This window comes from Phoca vitulina, unplaced genomic scaffold (genome assembly GCF_004348235.1).
Source record: "Phoca vitulina isolate PV1807 unplaced genomic scaffold, GSC_HSeal_1.0 scaffold8, whole genome shotgun sequence".
Lineage (NCBI taxonomy): Eukaryota > Metazoa > Chordata > Mammalia > Carnivora > Phocidae > Phoca > Phoca vitulina.
Genome location: NW_022589711.1, coordinates 5,283,487 through 5,305,276, shown reverse-complemented (window position 1 = coordinate 5,305,276; position 21,790 = coordinate 5,283,487). Strand labels below are relative to the sequence as shown.

General features: G+C 35.6%; 1 protein-coding gene across 1 annotated transcript in view; it reads left to right on the top strand.

Moving 5' to 3' along the window:
• The window catches only part of LOC116633726, a 408,304-nt gene that overhangs the window by 132,981 nt on the left and 253,533 nt on the right, over positions 1–21,790 (top strand). Inside the window, exon 4 of the mRNA XM_032406291.1 lies at positions 10,702–10,755. Coding sequence (XP_032262182.1) covers positions 10,702–10,755 — 54 coding nt within the window. The remainder of the gene's footprint in view (positions 1–10,701; positions 10,756–21,790) is intronic.

Below are 21,790 nucleotides of genomic sequence, written 5' to 3'. Positions count from 1 at the left end.
AAATAGACTTATTCTTTTTAAATATTTTAATCATGACATCAAAAATTTAAAGTACATATACAAAATATTTTCTTAGTTAAAAGTACAATTATTTTACTCAGATGTATTTAGTAGAAAAGTATATTTTGTAAAGAACCTGCAGGTTTCAAAAGGCAATTTCACAAAATCACACTATGTCACCTCAAATACACAGGATTCATGCTAAGACTTAATACCAATAGCACACATGTTAGGAGATGTTAAGCAGAAATGTTGCAGAAGAAATAGTCTTTCTGTTAAAAAAAAAAAAAAAAAAAAAAAAAGAAATGTGCTCGCTTCGGCAGCACATATACTAAAAAAAAAAAAAAAGAAAGAAAGAAAAAGAAAAAGAAAAGAAAAGCTCTTATAATTACTTAGTCCAAATAGGGAAGAAGGCCTAAGTTTGAATTCATGGCATATTGCTCTAATACGCTATTAGCCTAATCCTTCATTTTCTTGTCAATTAAAGACTTATCTTTATTCACTGATTCACTTATCAGTAATTCGCTGGGTATTTTAAAGCTGGTTGTTAAAAATCCCTTTGTTTATAGCAATAAGGAACCATTCATTTTGTGAACTTTATAAAACCAACCTCTGCCAATTTTGCTCTTTGAGAATAGCTCTAAAGATGTGTTCCCACAGTAATTACTTATTCCAGAGATGTTCATTAAAGAGTGAAGTAAGAGGCAAGTGTTTGAAACAATTGTATCCCACCAAAGCCAGCCTTACCGAACACCTTCCCAGTATCTACAGTACTTATGTGCATTTAAAAAAAATTGGAAAACAGTATATGAAATTTGTACTTTTGAGTGCTATTACCTATAGCGGTGCTAAAGATACTGGCTATTATTTTTAAAGATTCATATTTAAATGAGAGCTTCAGCAAAAGTTTGAGTGGGGGGGAGGAAGCTGGGATGCTTTTGAATGTGGGCCCAGCTGTCCATCATGTACCTGCTGTGAATAGTGTGGGTCATTCTAGTGTCTCTGTTCTGTATTACCAACTCACCCAAGCCACAAGGTTGGGAAGAGAAAGCAGGGGGATAAACCTCAGTGAGGCCAGCCAAATCTTAATGGAGAAAAAAAAAAATAGAAAAGATGACTTTGGAGTTGTATATTTCTTTTAGATTGAATTGTTATTGTAGGAGGGTAGTAAGAAGAATTTCAGCATTTTATTTGTTTGTTATCAGAACTCAAAGAGCTCGAATGTATTTAAGCATTGCAGTTATCCTACAATTACAGTAAAGCTTCCCACTGAGCCTTAATGGGCAAAGGAAGGGAGAAAATTCATCACAAGAGAGCGAGAGAGAGATTTTGTTTATCAGCCTGTCAGTGACAAATTTGAATTGATAAACCCCCTTGCATAAATGAAATTTAATTTATTTCTATTACATAAGAAAATATAGTGGATCAAGGAAGGAAATCAGAGAACATGGGATTGGATGTATTTCCTAAACTTCTGGACCTAAACAAAGTAAATACTAATCATCTGTAATGAACACATCATTTGTTTGAATGCTAATAACATAGTCAAATTAGTTTTCTAGTTTCTAGGAAACACTTTTCCGTTTTTGGCCTCTAGACTTCTTTTGTCCACACTATTTTTTCTTTTTGTTGAACTCTTAGGAATCATCAAGATTTCAAATATAAATGTAACTGAGTTTCCTCAGTTTATTCATCTGTAAAATGGGAATGCTAATAATACTTATATACTTATCTCTTATATACTTATCTCAACTTTTTTTTTTTTATTTTCTTAAATGTAGATTAAATGAGACTCCCTATGAAAAACTCTATGATCATTGCCTGGCACATAATAAGTGCTCAATAAATGTTAGCTGTTATTATTATATACCTTTGACTAGAGCACCTTTTCTTTAAAAAAAAAATTTATATCCTAACTATAAAATAACTCATATATCTCTTACGAAACTCCTTGAAAGATAGGACAGAAAATAAAAATCCAGCATAATGGTACTATCTGATGTGTCTATTATTAATGTAACTCTCATATTTCTTTATTAAAATATATCTGTATGAATATATCTTCCTAAAATATTTATATAATGGCTCTTAACCTGTGGTTGTTTTTTTCGCCCCACAGTCAGTTCATGGACATCTTTCCATCAATGTAAGATGTACCACTTAATTTTTAGTGTCTGTATCATACTTCGTTGTAGTCCATAATTTGAGTAACCATCCCTAGCATCTTAAATGCTCTTTGTGGATATGGAGGATAAGAAATGCTTTTATTTTTTAAATTATTTTATTATTATTATTTTTATTATTTTTTATTATGTTCAGTTAGCCAAAATCAGCATTTTTTAATTTTTTATTGTTATTATTATTATTTATTTATTTTTATTATGTTCAGTTAGCCAAAATCAGCATTTTTTAATTTTTTATTGTTATTATTATTATTTATTTATTTATTTTTATTATGTTCAGTTAGCCAAAATCAGCATGTTCTCACCAGCTGCCTCTGTCTGTTTGGCTGTCTTTTAAAAATGACTGGAAACCTACTTAATACTTCGATCTGGATCCCAGGTCTGCCACTGGCTGTGTGACCCTGGGTGAGTTACATCACCTCACTGTACCTCCCATGTATTTTTGTTTTGTTTGTGTCTCTGTCTTCATTTGTGAAATGCGAAAATAAAAGTATCTCTTTCATAGGGTTGTTGAGTGGAATAAGCTTGTTAAGACATGCAAACCTCTGAGACTGGTTTTTGGTATATAGTTAGTACTTGTTAAATATTAGCTTGAGGCCCTGTAAAATCCTGGAGTTCCTCCTAAATCGTCAAAGAAAAATTACATTACTCCTTTGAATTAGGTCTATTTTATTTGCAAACTTCACATTTCACTGCTATATGTATTTGTACTTTGGAATATTCATATGTGAAAATATACACTATCCTACATACCCCAATTCCCAAGCCATGTTAGTTAGAAGAGAGCTTAATAAAGTTATTTCTGAGCACACTGCTCACTGAGCAATTTGGAAATAGTCACTTTTGGACACCAGTAACTAGGTTAATATTTTGCAACTTTTATTTTCTTTCTTTACACATCTGAGGAAGAGGAGACACCCTTGTCCGTGCCTCAGGCTTACTATTGATGGGTGCAGAGGTGGACCCATGGTACAAGAAGCTATCTATCCTCCACTTCTTTTTAAGGACAGAATCTGGGGGAACGGTAAAATCTGAAGGGATTCCCAAAAATTGTCCTCCCTCGGGCATTGTGATATGTCAGTTCTGCAAAAGCCATCCCTTTTTTAAAAGCCTAGATATGGCATCCTTTTTAGGTAATTCTGGAACAAAGTTTACCCCAATGAGAGCTTCCCAACCTGCTAAAGTCCACAGATAAGAGTATACTCTGACATTGAGCACATTCCTCTGCCCCCCAGTGGTCCGGCCAAGGCAAGGCAGCTAGCTTCTATGGCCAGGCCATCAGCAGCTTCCTCTGCTTCCACGAGAGGGTCCTAAATGAGTTTAAGTTTCTCTATGTGCCTTGGCATGAAATCCTTGGAAAGCACACTCTTAAGTGCCACTTTCTACTGGCTCTACTTAGTAAAATGATAATTTACAGACATATGAGGGAGGATATTCATGTGATTTTTTTCTGTTAGATTAATCTGTACTCTTGCTGTACCTTAGAACAGGTTTCTAGCATGTAAACCACTGTTTCTAAAAGTCAGAACCTCGTGGACCCCCAGAATACATCTAATGGCCCAGTTTGAGAAACACTGCTTCAAAAAATGCACACATATGATAGTTTGGAGCTCACTAATGATTGTAAAACACAAATATAAATTTTTGCAACTGAAAACATACAGAAAAACTTGATTGCAACTTGGCCATTGGAATAAAAAAGGCAAATTATTAACATGACTTTAGGAGATGATCAAAATGAATACAGCAAATTTAAATAATTCCTATAAAGCTGCAAAATTCTTTAAGAAAATAACTATAGATTACAAAATAATACCATTCTAAAGCACCGGTTCTCAAAATGTGTCCCCAGGACAACAGATCAGCATCATCTAGGGAAACTTACAGAGAAACAAATTATTGGAACCCACCTCATATTTACTGAAATAGAAGATCTGCAAGGGGAACTCAATCATCTGTGTTTTAACAAGCTCTTCAGATAATTCTGCTGCGCAAGAGTTTGAGAACCACAATTAATGAGGCCAACTACTTTTCTAATCCTTACACACCGAATGAATGCTGTCCTTCATTTACCTCAGGATACAATACCCTCATTTGAGTGACACTGCTGCTATTTCAACTCCTTCTAAAGAATTTGTCTCAGAGCCATTTTGTAACTAAAAAGAAATTCAGTTTCATTATTTTATAGTTAAATCTCATTGAGCAATTTCTCAGAGTATCTGTATACATCTTAGATTTGACTTTGCCCTGCAATGCAGACAAAGATTTGAAAGCTTTTCACTTTTGAAGTGATTGGTCTTTAAGGCGATGCAATCAAAAAGTTGTATTGAAAGCTTAATATTTATTGAAGAGCCCTTGATAAATCACTTTTGGGTCTTGTAGGACATTTTCCGCCATAATATTATTTAGCCTCTGACTCTCCCTAATTAGCCTTTGGTCAGAAAAGTTAACCTGATGACTACTTCATTTATTTGACTTTCCTACCTCCTGAGTCAGAGTTAGAGTTGGCTTTGGAAGGAGACTGGGGGTCAACTGCTTGTCTGAGTAACACTTTTTTTGGCCAGGAGAACGCTAAGCCAAAACCTAATGTACCCACCTCGTTGCCACAACTGATGTGGCAACTACTATCTCTGCTGCTGTGAAATCCTTTTCCGAAGGCCCAGTTCACACATGGTTCTCAAGACTCGTCTTGTGTCATAGCAATCATGGTGGCTGGGCTGTCCAAGACAAGAAAAGGAACAAGAGGGCATAAGTCCCCTGGTCAGTCCCCCTGGCTCCTACTGTTTCATCCATCATGAGCATTGTGTCCTCAGTGTTTAACTGCTAATTCAAGTTAGACTCGCTTTCATCCCAGAGTCTCCAACCTAGCTCTTGTGACGGTATGTCTAAGATGACCTTCATTTTTGTAAGAGGAATACACTGTGGAGGAATAATCTAGGTTTTCCTCTAAACCTTAAACGCATCTCACATCTGTTTCCTGAAGTTCTCCCTGTAGTGCCCTTATAGCCTGAGGCTTTTCCAGAGTCCAAGTGAGGAGAGCTAGGAAGTGATGGAACATTCCAGTTACTGGAGGAAGAGGGATGGACGTTCAGTGTTACATCCAGCATTTAGAACACTCACTAGGGATGTAGGCAGAACCAGGATCTCTAAGCAAATGAACATCAAACTCAATCTATTATTGCCACATCCCAAGATAAACTACTGATGAGATTTTAGTAAACTTGCAACTATTTATCACTCTGTATGTACCTTTACTATTGACACAAAGAAGATCATATCTTTTGTATCTTTTAACCTAGCTTTTTTATTTTTAACTTGAAAAGATATCATAAATATCCTTTTTAGGTCACAAATATTTCTCTTTCTTTAAAGATTTTATTTATTTAATTTGAGAGAGGGAGAGAGAGCAAGCAGGGGGAGGAGCAGAGAAGAAGTGTGAGGGAGGGGGAAAGAATCCCAAGTAGACTCCATGATGAGCACAGAGCTTAGCATGGGGCTCAATGTTAAGACCCTGAGATCATGACCTGAGCCAAAACCAAGAATCAGAGGCTTAACCAACTGAGCGACCCAGGCACCTCTGGGTCACAAATATTATTATTATAATATCTTATTCTAAGTTTTCATGGTATTTTCTTGTTATCAAAGATAATTTATTAAAACTCTCCTCTATCATTTAAAATATTTAGTCTTGATTTTTATGGACTGAACCCTTTTTAATGCTATCCCATGAGTATGTAGAATAAACCCCCCCAAATATCAGCATGAGCATTCACATTATTTTATTTGTGAATTTTAATTTATTTTTATAATAATACATTTACGTTTTTCAAAATCAAAGCTATATAAAAATATAGACTGAGAAATCCTTCTGCCATTTTTGTTTACTTTATAGACTTCCAACATTTTGTAATATAAATAAAAGTAAATATGACTCTATATATTGTCTTCTCAGTTTTTTTTTTCTTTTTACAGAGGTAGCAAAATATAATTATTTTTCTGTATCTTAAAAGAAATGGTGTAATTATCCTGGAGCTCTCTCCACGTAGTACATAGATTGTGTGTGTATACATATAATCTTTATAATTTGTAATATATATAATTTTTTTTCCTGGCACAGAATGTTCATTGTGTGGGAAGAACTAGTCTTCTATTGCTAAACACTTGGGTGCTTAAAGTCTTTCACTACCACTTGGTTATAATAAATAATTATATATATAAATTTCATATATGTATAGGAGTATCTGCTTAGATTCATTTGGATACAATAAAATCTTTTTTTTTAATCCTCTAACATTAACACTATTCTGGTGGTTCCTAATTCTGACTAAACTTCTTTCAGAATCCAGGCATATTAACTTCCTCATTTCGTTTCTGAAATAAAGTAGGCATTCATTTTAGGAAGAAAGATAACAATCTGAGCATCTCACATGCCATTTCTCATCTTATGAGTCTGGAAAGTATATTTTAGTTGACTCCATAGAATTCAAGTTTGCTCTTTGAAAAAAGATAATATGTGAGAAAATTGTCAAAAGTAAACATGAGATGTTCCTCCATGATCTTCCAGAGGTAGACAAGGAGAATTAGTAACTTAAGTGTAGGCATGGTTCTGAAATTTAGGTTTGCTCACCCATGTATATGTGGTCTTACTACATACTTTATTCCATATTATATCTATAAAGGATTTATAAAGATTGAGTATTCAAATCTGACTCTGCCTAATATTTTTTAACATCTTTTCTCTGATTTTAATTATGAGCATGTCAGTTACCTTGTGTTAGTATCAAATACCCTTGGTCTTGTTTATTTTCAATAAAAATTCTCAATTTTTTAAAAATAATTAACACAGCCTAGCACTAATCTGTATTCTAGAGGTTTTTAACCATTGGCTGCACACAAGAATCACCTGGGGAGATTTTTTAAAACCCTAATAACAAGGCCAGCAAAAACCAATCAAATATAAAGATTTGCTGGTAGGACCTAAGGTATAGTATTTTTTTAATGCTCCCCGGGTAATTTCAATCTAGTCGAGTTTGAGAGTCACTGCTTGAGGGGAAGAAATAATTACTGGATTTTTGTCTATTTTTCCCCCAATTAGAATTTATTTCAATATGATTTACATGAAGTATCAGCTTTTTAAAATTTTGCATTGAAAATGAACATCTAAAATTACTGTTCTTTGTTTTTATGTTTGATATGAAAGAGTGAGTCAAGAAAATAAATTCCATCTTAGACACAATTTTTTCTATATCTTGGCAAGTTGTGGAAAGAAATTCATTAACCTTCTTGAGATTCTCAGTGTGGTCCTTCTGGAGTAGAGGGGAGTTGGCCATGGGGAGAAACGTGTTTAGATACTGGTTTGTATGTGAACTTTATCCCACGAGAATGTGCCTCTCTGAGATGTTTCTAACAGAGGCCCAGTTGTACATAAATATCTCCGAGTAATTACTCTCTAATCAAATATATATCAAACTATAAAAATGCTGTGCCTAATTTTTATAAAGCAAACTGCCCATATGCAAAAGTGGGCAAGTTAACTGTGCTTCCAAAAACATCTCAGAATGTGGGTAAAACCGGCAGATTTTTCTCCCTTCTGGCTGAATAGTTCATTATTCCTGCGTGAGCTGAAAAAGAGAGTGTAGAGAACTTGAAAAAGTTTTTATCCAGCTCTGAAAAGTATTTTGATAGGCAAAAGCTCTTCTCTGTCCTGTTAAGAGGAAATGGGGACTTTTTAGCAAAGAGAAAAGGTGATTGTTTTGAAAATTTGGAGCTAATTTGTCCCAAAATACCATTTTTGTATGTATACTTCTGAAAAGTTATGTACTGGAAACTTTATAGTATTTTAATTTGAAAACAAAAACAAAAACAAAAACATGACCCAGTGGCTAATGGGAAAGGAAAATAATTATGTAAGAACTTTTGGGGGTGAATAGGGCTGGATTTCTGATTCTATATTTCATTTCCCCATGCTTTTCCTACTACTGAATAAGATCATAAAAGGAGTGATCATTGGATTAATTTAGAATCTATGATGTTTCATTACATGTGATAACAGAAAGGTTTTTTTTTCTTAGACTCTTCTCATAAATCCTATAGTCCATTGATTTCCCCATCTTTGTGAATTGGCTATTTACCAGAAAGATTATGTCTAAAAGTCTAAAGATTTGTATACTACTTCTTTTTTATAAAGATTGTGTTCATTTATTTGAGAGAGAGAGAGTGAGCCCAAGTGGGGGGAGGGGCGGAGGAAAGGGGAGAAGCCGACTCGCCGACGAGCCAGGAGCCCTCTGAGCGGGGCTTGATCCCAGGACCCTGAGACCATGACTTGAGCCGAAGGCAGCCGCTTAACTGACCGAGCCACCCAGGCGCCCCCTGTATGCTACTCTTTTTAAGAGGCTGCTTCCTCAAACATTCTCTCAGGGCGCGTTTATACTTTCATTACAAACGAAACTGTATTTGCAAGGCAGTGACTTGCCTGCTGTGACAGTTCTTCTTTCATTTAAAGGATGTAATGTTTCTGACTTTTGGTTGAAGCCTCAAACCGATAACAATTATAGGACAACATGTACTGTTACTTTTAATGAATTACATTTGGTTACTGGGTTCTCTTCCTGCAGACTCCTTGAAGCATGCTTTCACCTTTCAAATATTTTGGCCTGCCATTAATCCAATGATTTCACCCTTTTTGTTCCCCTAGACAGGGTAATTTCATCAAAGTTTTCCCACATGGCCAAAATCTGTATTAGCTATTTGGTGTGCTGTAAATTTAAAAGCCAGTAGTATTCCTCCCACTCCTTATATATACAAAAAACAGATGTAGTGATTACCCTGCAATGTTCCTGGCTGAAGTAAATTTAGATGTAAGAATACGGCCTTTATATGTATTGGAGCAAAGTATGTCATTCTTTCTCATTCACTTAAAAGGATATTTAATAAAATTGCTGCTTATCAAAAGAGAAACTCCAGAGGAAGACTAAATAAATGAGGTGATATTTTAAAAGTTAATGAATGAGGTGCCTTGATCTATGGCTCCATTATACTTTTTTCATTGCTTCACAGAGCTCTTAAAACACAAGATGTGATGTAAAGGGTAGGTAAGCTAATTTAAACATTGCTTTAAAAAGTAGGCAGTGAAACGCTTATTATGTTTACCAAAGGGCTGAAAGTAGAAAGTCCTTTATTCTAGAAGATAGTATGAGGTAAAATGTAACATGCAAATTAATCTCCTTTTTAACATAATAAACACTAAAATTGAACTGGGTTTAAAGTAAGGCTATAAAAATTGTCTAGTGATACAAAATATGATAAAATATTTTTTAAATTTACTTTAAGCATTACTTAGATAAATTATTACTTAGATAGTATTTCTATTTAACAGAGCTTGGTTTGTACTATATCTTCATGAGCATAATTTTATAATCCATATAGATCATGCTTTCAGTGCCAGCTTACTTCTTCACATTGGTGATTCTGAGAGTTCTTAATTTTTGAAGTCTATATGAATGATTTTAACAAAACTACTAAAATATCCCAGACTTATTTAGTAGTCTTTGCTCACAGGTACCAAAAGTTAACTTGAGCTGGTTTAAACCAAAAATATATTTATGATATATCTGCTGGATTGTGTCATGCAATCTATTTTTTTTAAAGATTTTATTTATTTATTTGAGATAGAGTGAAAGAGAGCACAAGCAGGGCAGAGGGGCAGAGGGAGAAGCAGGGTCCCCACTGAGCAGGGAGCCCAACACAGGGCTCGATCCCAGGACCCCAGGATCATGACCTGAGCTGAAGGCAGATGCTTAACTAGTGACTGACCCACCCATGCGCCGCTGTGTCATGCAATCTAAGAGCAAGAAAGGGGCTTGTTCTTTAGGAGAGCCTGGAACTGGATCTTTAATGCCCACTGAAATAATTTCTGTCTTCCATCTCTTCTTCCCTCTATGTACCTATCTCATTGTTTTTCCTGTGCTGGGCTATTAAATGCAATCCCGAGAGAAGGTGGAAGAGGGTCACTCCAGTCATTAATTTATATCTACTTCCAAAGACCTGGACTAAACTAAAAAAATATTTTCAGCCCTATTTCTAAATTTCTAGGAGAAAGTTTAAATAAACCAGCCTGGGTCAATTTCCAGCTATGTCAAGTCAGCTATGATTAGAAGAGTCTCACCGAGCTCCCTGGGATAGCCAACCCCATGGATAGTGAAGACAGTTCCAAGAGAAGAAGACCTGACATAAATACCAAGAAATGTTTATGACATTGCTGTTAGATAAGTAATAAGCATAAATTTAATTTAAATCCTAGATCATGTCTCAAGTAGATTAGGTACCAGAGAATACCATAATTTTTAAAATATAAAATAAATTAAGATAACATTAGTTCATTAGAAAACATTCTTGTGTATTTGTTAACTTCTTCATTATATCAAAGAAATCCTTAAATTCTTATTGATATTCTGTATCTTGATCAATTGCTATTAATTTATTTATTTATCTATTTATTTATTTATTTTCTTGAGTACAGGGAGAAACTGTTGGACAAGAAATGGAAAAGTAGATTTGGGATTTGGATTGCCAGGTAAAAGTAATTCTAGTTCCAACATCAATGAAGTAATTTTAAAATGGCATTAAGTAGACTGACAATGTATAGTGCATACGTGCCATTTTTTTCCAGGTAAAATGTTTTAGAATCTGAGTATTTAAAAGGTGAATTAGGTATTATCAAGTTCAAAACACCTTAATATATATAAATAGGCAAAGGGTTGCTCAAAAAGGTGAAGTATCTTATTTAAAGGCACAAAAGCTTCTTAGTGAAAACTTCTAAAAAGAGCCACATCTGAATCTCAACCTTATGTTAGCTGCTTGCCCTTTATATTAAAAACAAATGAACAAATCTGTCATCTTCTGGCCCAGGAGGTTCCCTTTTGAGGAAAGAGAATCTTGAGGCCTTTATCCTCCCATTAAATTTAAACAATCATCTGTTTTATTGATTGAAGATATTCCTGAGCAGTACTGAAGTTAAGAGAGAAATATGGAGGTTTCTTGAGTATATACCTATCAGAATTTTGTGTAGCTTCTCAGGAATTTGTGTTTTCAGCTCATTCACATCTCTACACTGCTTCTGAGAATTATGAGTATACAGAAATGAGTTCAGAATTCTAAATAAAGTTCATCCAGATGACTCTTTTTTATGGAAAACTGATATAGTAAGAAATGTACTTTAAAACTTCCTTTTCCAGTTGAATTATTAAAAGCCAAGTCCATTTCTTTTCAGGAATAATCATATTTTTCATATGATTTACTCAGTTGTAGTTGCCTTTGACTTGGATTTTGAAGTCTTCCACCAGAATGAATGCTGCAATATTTTCGCTTGTTAGTAAAAAATTGTTTTCGGGTTTATGCTTATAATTTTTTTAAAAGATTTTATTTATTTGACACAGAGAGAGAGAGAGAGAGCACAAGCAGGGGGAGCAGGCAGAGGGAGAAGCAGGCTCCCCCACAGAGCAGGGAGCCCGATGTGGGGCTCGATTCCGGGACCCTGGGATCATGACCTGAGCCGAAGGCAGTTGCCTAACCAACTGAGCCACCCAGGCGCCCCTATGCTTATAATTTTGAGCATAAATGATTTAGGACCATGGCGATGGTTTCCAGTAACATGATGGCATTTACGGGGCAGTATTAACACATTATGGTGAACGCTAACCTTTTTTTCTGTAACTTCAGTGCTGCTTAGAAAAGTCATTTTGTCGGTAAAGTACTTGGGTAGAGTTAGTTCATTTGTACATTTATTTTTAACACCTCAGATGATCTGCGTAAGGATGTGTAAGTCTACTCATGCAGTAAGAGGCTGCGTGTTGAGGGAAAAACACAAGACGAGGTAGTAAGACACCTAGCTCTTTCTCTACTATGACAATGCTATGTGCCACTTAATAAACCACTTTTGTAGGCATGATCTATATGATGTGAAGGTTAAGGTTAAGTAATAGCTAAGGTCCCCTTTAGCTCTAACAGGTTTATTTCTATGATAAATGTTAATCTATATACATAAATCCCAATTTCTTAGATAAAGGTAAAAACAAAGGTCCCATTCCTTTGAAAACTCAAACTAAAGGACTAGGTATCCCATTACTTCCCATGTAAACAATCTGTATTCTCTTCTCTTATCCTCCCTCTTGTGGAATTCCAAGAACTCCAGAAAAGATTTCATAAACCAAGGTTATGTACTGACTTCTAGCATCGAGAAGTTATGATGCAGTAGCTTGTTTCCACTTCCTTCCCATACTCATATTCATGTTAATATTCTGACCTTTCAGCATGCGGTTTAGAAGATTTGAAATTAAAAAGAAGAGAAAAGGGGAACATGAAACACTATTTTTAACTATGGGGAAGGTCACTATTTTTAAAGAGAAACTAAACAGCTGACTCCCAACTTTTTAGGGAAGAGATGATCTTTTCCTGCTTCCCCACACCTGCCATTAAGATTTATTTTTTATGAATGAGTGAATGAGAAAAAAAAATGAACACTGTATGGCATTTTTGGGCTCAGCAGTGAAAAGTTAAGGTAAGAATGCAATACTGAAAGAACACTCAGGGTTTAGGAGAAGGGGGTTCCAGATATGGCGTGGTGTGCCACTTCTCCAGGGATATTCATTAAATCTCTTTACTTCCCCACTTTTTTCATTCAATATCTGTAAATTGAAGAGTCTGGGCTAAATTTACACTACATTCACTTTTTAACTGTAAACATACTGCTTTCAGGATGTATATCCATTATGTACATATAAACAGAATTTTTCTGCATGTAGCTATTATGCTTTTAATCCCCCAAAGTAGTTTTTCAACACCTTTACCTCTTATTATCTGGAATATACTCAGGGAATGCAAATAATTCAAATATTTTTTAAGCAAATATTTCCAATGCAAATAATTCAAACATGTTTAAGCAAATTAGAAAGAAACGTAAGCAAATTAGAAAGAAACGTAAACTTTCAGGTCCTTTCCCCTCTCTGTTATTTTCTGTCCTTTATAAAGCATCATAAGCAAGACTTGCTTTCATGATTACCTCCCAAGTAAGTAAACTTCTACCTGTGGATAATTACTAGCAGAGGACCGTTGCATCTTAAAGCAAAGCAAAACAAGACATAAAACCAACGGCAACAAAACAAAACCCTTCATCAAAAATGAGTTGGAGTAATAATTCCTAATAAGCGAAAAGGCAAGCATGGGAGTTATTTTCACAAGGATGAGAAATAAGCCAAGATTTTCCTCTTTTACACTCTCAATTAAGCTGTAACATATACTCATGAAAAGGATAGTCCTGAATGTCCCAGAGGCACAAAAGAGGGTGGACCTACTTAGTTTATTTCTAAATTGTCAGCTCTTTTTTCCCCCTATTCTTTCAGTAAAATAAACTGTTTTGCTGAATAAGAGGGTTAAGAAAAGGCCTGAGTGAGTCACTCCAATTTGTTTCCACGTTCTGAACAGTCAGTAAAGAAATTTATTGCCTCATTAGGCATTTTGAGTAGATTTTCTGGAAACCTGAGTGACGTAAGGTAGAAAAGTAACCTAGTCAGACGGTTTAAAAGCGGTTGCAGCTGAATTTGTTTTTGAAATTGCAAGTTGCCTGTTAGGCTGGAATGACAGAGCGATTTCTTTCACGGAGCCGTGCCAGGCAGTGGGCTGGTTTCAAGGAGGAAATTGTGTCTATTTTCAGCAAGTACTAAAAAATGCTGTAAGATGACAGAGGCGAGGAGATGCCTGGAGGAGGGCAGTGGTCTCAGAAATGAGATCGCGGGTGAGCTTCATATAGCGCACACAACAAAAGTTGTGCTGTCGAGGCTGGATGGTAAGCTTGCAGCCTACAGGGCACGCATGGGATGTTCTGTTCTTCTCTGCCCCTGCTCTTTGTTTAGCTGATATTTAGCTAAGTTCAAGTACAGATACTTAATATAGGGCCTCTCTCACACCTAGGCATCTATAACCACTCTCCCTCTGGTTTTGAGCTTCAAAGACTCATCGATGATCCAGTGAGGGAGCCTCTTTCCACACCCTGTGCATTTGTAATAATCTCTCCTTTAGAAATGGAACTTCTCTTTAACCTCTTTGAAAATGACTAAAAATTGGCAGTAACTGAGGTATTTTTTTTTTCGAACGAAAGAATGTCAAATTCACTGCAAAATATAAACAACCCAGGAGGCAAAAACTCTAAAGGACAAATGATTTATTAATAAGTAGGACACAGTGACTTGCTTGCTTAAACTAACTTTCTTTTCGTATGTTTAGCAGATAAACACATTAATCATGATCAGTGTGCACTGTATCAAAAGAGAATTTGATAAATTAATCACAGCCAACCATAAAACAAGGAAGTTTTAGGGAATTTTCCAGATAAAAGGAGTGGAAATATTTGTTTCTCATAATGAAAAGAAACGGGCGTGCGTGCGTGTGTGTGTGTACACATACATGTACACGTATGTATACATGTGTCCATGCATATATATATACATATATATATGACATCCTAATGAACAAATCTGAGTTTCTATAAAGTTGAAGAATTATGAAATAAAAGGGAAAATAAAGGTTTAATCTGAACCTCCTCCATCTCTTATTGGTCAAAGAAAGATTTCTCAGCACTACTTATGTTCTTACTACAAAAGATCCCAAATCTGCGAGAGATCTCGGGATGTAAAAAGAAGGGAATATTTTCTCCACCATCAAATCTTTCAGTTCTCCCAACTGGCTGACCAGCTTGTTGCCAGTATTCTGTCGAATTTCTAGAGAATAGAAGTTGAAAGAGAGAAAATATATATGGTAACAAGATGCTTGAGGGGGAGACATTGGGAGAAGAGACTTGGATTCTTGTCCAAGCTTTTCTAATCTCTTAGGATACAGTTTCCTCATCTGTGACATGTAAGGTTTGTACTGGATAGCTTCAAATTGCCCTTGAAGTTTTAAGAACCTGAGAACCTAACTTGGTGGTCTGGAGGAGATTAAAATCTACTTAAAACTTGAAGGAAGAAATTAAAAGCTGCAAAATGGTGTCTTTCCTCATTACTCCCTTTCTAATTAACATTATAAAAGTTCCAGATCTGAGGCCCTGCCAAATTTAAAGGTCTGCTGTTTTACATATATATTCTTCTACATCCAATTATTTCTCCCTAAGAAAATATAAGATCAGTTATTTCTTAATGATTATTTGTTGACCGTGATGTTCATTGAACTTCTCGTGGGTAGTTCAATTCAACAAATATTTAATTAATGGCTACTATGTGTTGGGCAGTGAGCAAAGCAATAGAAAATACCACTCCCACTCCCACCAACCCTCTCTCAAAAACATGACAAAATGACAAATAGTCCTTGGTTTAGGGAGCTTAGAGTGTGCCTGGTACAGAATAGTTATTCAGCAAATATTTGTTCAATGATTGTATTGATATACTGAAGGAGATAATTAGAGTATTAACATGATAAATATGTGTAGAGAAATATATATGTTTAAATATAATACATGTATAGCTATTCAAAGGAGTAGGAAAAGCTTTACTTAGAGGAGCCATGGAAATATTTAGAGAGTAGTTGACATTTGAGCTAAGTAGGCTCCACAACAAATAGGATTTCAAAAGCATGTTTTTGACAAAGGTAGCACGCTAGTCTATGGAATGTTTGTGATTGTTGAACACATGTCTTGTGGGGAGTGGTCATAGGTCATAGGAAATGAGGATGGAAAGGTGGTTGGAGCAAAATTGCCAAGACTTTTTAAATACTAGGCTAAGTAGTTTAAACTTCCTATTATGAGTAGTTAAAACTTCATACTATAAATAAGGGGAAATAGGTTGTTGTTGGTTTGTTTGTTTGTTTTTTGTTTTGTAAGGAAAATAGTGAGATGACCAGGTTTGTTTTCGTGACTTCTAATCCATTCAGCGTGCCCAGAGTCTGGGTTGAACATTTAAAGAGCTTCTCCAACTTTTTCACCTATGTTCCAGCAAACAAATGAAGTCAGTCTTTACCTTCTAAAGCAATTTACTTTCAGGGTGCCTGGGTGGCTCAGTCAGTTAAGTGGCTGCCTTTAGCTCAGGTCATGATCCCAGGGTCCTGGGATTAAGCCCCGCATAGGGCTCCCTGCTCAGTGGGAAGCTTCCTTCTTCCTCTCCCTCTGCTCCTACCCCCCACTCGCGATCTCTCGCTCGCTCTGCTGTCTCTCAAATAAACAAATTTTTAAAAATCTTAAAAGTAATTTATTTTCTGTAAGTAATGTATGATGTTTAAACTATAACACTGAACATGCTGAGCAGGCCTTTTTAAATGACACACCCCTCTTCAACTTTCTGGAGATTCTGATATGTCTTCTGTCTTCCCAGCCCCCCTCCCCCCATTTTTTTAGACTTGCAAATATACCATATGGATTCCAGGTGCCATTCATACTCTGACACAAACTCTAAGGGCACAGAATTATAACCAATTGTATAAGCAAAAATAAAAATAGTAATAACATTGAGAGCCAGGAAATAGTAATAGTGTGAGCTCTAGATCCCGACAGCAGAGGTTCAGATCTTAGTTTTGCCACTGACTAACCATGACCTTGACCAAGTTACTTAAATTCTGCAGCTAGGTTTTGCCAGAGTTGTCTTGAGGAGTAAGAGTTAATACAGAACATGGCCTGGCATACAGTAATCAGTCCATAAATTGTTGTAGATGCTGTTGCTATTGTTATATAATAGAGGAAGTTGGTATAATCTCTGTTTTTCCCATCCCGTATGATGCCTTCTTTCTGCCCCCATGAGTGATGCTACTTCTTTTTGGGATGATCTTAGTCCTTCTCGACTTCTTCTGCAAGGAACACACATTCTTCTCTTTGCCAAAATCTGTATTTCAGTAAGATTTAACACCTGAATCAAAATACACATTCAGATCTTCTCACATTAAATCACAGCTTCTTGTTCTAACCAAATACCAATGTTTTTATTCTGTTTTCTTATTCATTTTTTTCTTAAAATGTTAACTATTCTTTCTATATCTGCTTACCCATGCATTCATTCAAGGACTTTTTTCTCAGGTATCTCTTTTAGTTTAGCAGTTCAAGAACTGTCAAGTCATTCCCTTATCTCAACACATACCCCAATTTGAAAAAAAAAAAATCTCATTTTTATTAATACTTCTTCCTAGATCTTATTTTTATAAGACTTAATTAATCTTTATGGGTCTTCTCTAGATTTCATTAAGATTTATACTTCCTTTTTAACTTGTGAAGACAAGATTGGGGTTCGGCTAAGTTAGAGGTGTTAGAGCATGCCTTAGAACATCAAGTTCCAGACTGGACTGAGTGTTCTGGAAACTACCTGGTCCTCTACTTACCAGAAAGAGTTGTTTGGGAAGCTGCTGCCTCTTGCATTACAACGGTTTCTCCACCATCAACTCTAACAGTAGTTTCTTTTCAGACCTATTTTGTTATGTATAAAATAAATCTAAAAAATGATTTAGAAGGGAAAGCACTATAAAATGCAAACTATTCTTGATATTAGACTAAATTTAACAGTGATCCAGGATTTTAAAATCAGAGTAAAAAATAGCCAAAAAAAACTGTGATGGATTTATTATTGATTTTGTTGCATTGCCAAGGTCAATCAGAATTGAAATGTGAGTAATATTAGTCTTACATAAAACAATGAGTTTTTTTTCTTGTCTCCCTTCTTCAATAAAACCAAACAGCCCAGGACATTTTGCATTAATGCAAGAAAGCTGAATTACTATTATTAATTATATAGCATTTATATGTTGCAGTTGTTCATCTTAACTGAGCTTTCAATATGCTTTCATGTTATTCAGTGAAAGTAAATTTTATCTGAGCTATTCAAAAATGAGTAACATTCCAGGCTTGGGTAGACCCTGAGGCACTTTGGTCTTACATTGCTCTGAATACCAAAAAAAAAAAAAAAAGAAAGAAAGAAATCAGGCTAGTTAAATCATCTTTAAAACAGATGGGCTATGGGATGATAATAGATGTTCCACACACCAAAACCAGAAAGACTCTTACTACCTTAAATAGGGTAAAATTGTAAGCAGAAAGGAAAATAAATAAAATTGCATGTCTGGAGGCCCTTTTTAGACTGCATCACTTTCCATCAAAAATGTTGCAGGTAAATAAAATATGTTCTTACTGAGTAATAAGTATTATATATGCAATTTATTGTCATTATAAAGAGTTTTTATTGTATCTGAAGAATCCCACAGAGAGCCATTACAAATCCATTACAGTGTTTTTAGTTCGTGATCTGCTCTGCTTCCCAAGCCATGCTTATTTTATGCAGTATTAGACTTATACTATGCATTTCTAGTTCATGCCTGGTCCAAATTCTGCATACAATAGTTGGAGAGGGTCTTCCTCACCTTGTTGGCCATTTCTTAAAACCACAATATAATTTATTTGAGTAAAATAGAATGATGCTCTTTAAAAAGTAAAAGCTCAATTTAAACTTGAATGAAGGTTAAGTTTTTATTTGTAATGTTTGAAAGAAACTTACATTTCCAATAGGAAGGGCTTTATAGTTATAATATTAATAATCAAGTTTGATAAGAATATCATCATTTACCTCTAGAGAAGTGGTTTCTTTTGGACTTTTCATTGACTTCCCATGATGTCCCCACTCTCTCAACTTGGAATTCACAATCCAGGCCTCAACTTACATTTTTACTTCTTTTGTGTATAATCACATTTTCACAGAAGACCTTCCTTCCACCTTCCACCAGACTCATCTTTCCAATTATGTGAATTTCATGACATAATTTTTTGCACTTTTCCTTTTACTTGTAATTTCATGTAAACCTTTTACTCCTTCAAACACCTTTTTCTAACTGCTTCAATTTTTTACTTTCTCCAAACACCTTTACTATGTTCCAATTTTTTTCCTGTCCTAGAGGTCCATTAAAATCCTCCCTTTTCTATAAAACCTTTTCTGCAGGTGGAAATCTTTTTCTTTCCAATAAGATTATACCTCAGCTGTCTTGAACTGATTACATCTGTGGGTAGGACAGAAAGGGAGTATACACCTGTTGAATGACCCTCATTTTCCATGGATTCTGCTAGGTGTTCTACGTGATATATCTCATTTAATTCACATCACAACCAAGGAATGGGTGTTGTTATACAGATGAAGAAACCAGGGTCTGGTGAATTTCAGTTACTTTCACTAAGTCTTTCTGGTAGAAAGCAACAGAGAGCATAGATTCAAACCTCTATCTCTTCTGCACCAAAACCTGTGTTTTTTGCACTCAGGTGTCTTTCCTTGTATGTGGGTCTATTTCATTTTCTCATCCCTCACTGACAACAAGAGTTCTATCACGAGAATCTTTGTTCTTTTAGGGAACTCTCACATAGTTGGCCTCATAATGGGCCTCCTTTCTGCATTTAGGAGTCCTCGTGGAACTCAGATGCAATGCTGGCCTTTATACTTTTTCCACTTTTACTCATTAAAAACAATGCATATGTTCATAATTGGAAATCTTCTGTGTTTCCCTGTCAGCAAAAAAGAAAAGAAAATACACAAATAATGGAGGCACTTTCAGAAAATCTTGCTATGTTTTCAAACTGGTCATGAACATAAAAGAGTTTCTTAGGTTTTCCAAGTTTAACTTTTATTTTTTGTGTTTTATTCTGTGTGTGGTTGATAATATGTCTTAGTTTGTACAGCTTTGTGTTCTGTATAAGTGTGTTCTGCATTTTTCTCAGATCATCTGAAGCTTCACTGGGGGAAAAGAAATCTTCAAAAAGGTACATGGACTTTGAACTAAACTTAGTCATACTTAAGAAGGTCAGTGTTCAATACATTACCTTGAGTTTGGTATCATTTAAAAAGCAATAGATTTTTTTTTTAATTAAATGAAATAACATGTTTGAATACAATTTCCAGACCTTCCCTACTCCTGTGTAGAGGGAACAAATTACAAAGGAATTCTTTACAGAGCCCATAAATATCGAAGGAACTTCTAGAACTACTGACCAGCAACTCAGACGCTGCTCTGTAAATATTGTCCATCTATTGCTTATCATTTTATTCTAAGCCAAACTCCTAAATAACTTGAAAAAAAGAGTTTTAGATGATTGGATAATATTTCCGTATAAGGTCAACATAAATCTCTCTTGAAAATGTGTTATGAGTCAAGCAGGACCTGTCCAATATTATTTATGCTAGAAGAAAATTTATGCTGAATCTTCTGTCAACTACCACATATTAATTGTGTAAGAGAGCTAAGAAAATCAAAGCAGAAAATAGAAGGCCCCATTCTTGGTCTCATGGGATTTGCTCTGTAACAAAGAATGCAAGGCATTGGCTTAAACAGAGATACACATGCACACATCACATCTCAAGACAGCCTAACTGCCGGGGCCCCTCGGTGGCTCTGTTGGGTAAGCGTCTGCCTTCGGCTCAGGTCATGATCCCAGGGTCCTGGGATTGAGCCCCGAGTTGGGCTCCCTTTCCCTCTCCCTCTGCTGCTCCTCCTGCATGTGCTCTCTCTCTGTCAAATAAATAAGTAAAATATTTTAAAAAAAAGATAGCAAAACTGCCAAGAGAGGCACAGATGAGTTCAGTAGACACTGTCCATGGCCTCTAGCATGGTTGAAGAAATTGTTACCAAGGAGGTACAATTTGAGCGGAGGGGCAGAGTTTTGTTAGGTAGAAAGCTAGTGGCACAACAATTTGGATGGGAATAAAAATGTAAATCAATTTGCAGAACTGGCTTAGTCAAGATATGTTTGCAAGAAACATCAGATTGACTAAAATGGAAGCTTTGTTCTAATAAACACAATCTTGTTTTCTTTCTAGTTAAATTTTTCTTATGTTGCATTTCAGTTGACCACTGTTTTGGACTAGTACTACCATGTTTTAGTATCTCTGCACTTTTATCAGGTGTAAGATGTAAGCTTTGAATTCTTGGACACAAGTGACCCATTCCTTTGAGAGTCTGACCACTCGACAGGATCCACTGATCTCAGCTGCTAGATGGTTGATCACTTTGCTCACCAGGAAACATCATCCCATGATGCTATGTCCTAATAGCACCAAAATCTTCAGCTTCTTGAGAAGCTAAACCAGGAGTGTTATGGTTCACTTCTACACCTTCTCCAGCTGTGCCCGAACGGCTTGATTTCTCATCTCTTTCATGGTGAACAGAAATATTCTTAGAAATTCTTTTTTTCCTTTGAGCTACCAAGATTTTGGCCTGTCTTTTTGTTGGTCGTTTCCTGAAAGGGATTGGAGTATTTGACCATTTTAAACCACTTTTCTGAGTACCAGTACATCCTAAAAATGGTCTGAGGCTTGTCCTTTGATTATCTTTAGGGATCACCTTTAGAAGAGTTGCAGAAGAGACCAGATTGAAACAGGAATCTGTCAGGTTCCCTGTTGCATGTTTTTAATTCACACACCCCCATGGCTACATCCAACAGAGGTGACCTGAATTTTCTCTTTGATGTTGCATACCATGAATTCCCATAGCAGGTCAGGGACAAAGGGAGCATTTAAAAGCTTTTTTTTCTAACATTGCCTTAGCAGATACTGACTAATTGTATCCCAGGAACATGCTCCTGATTTTAGAATCATAAACATCAGTAGGAATGA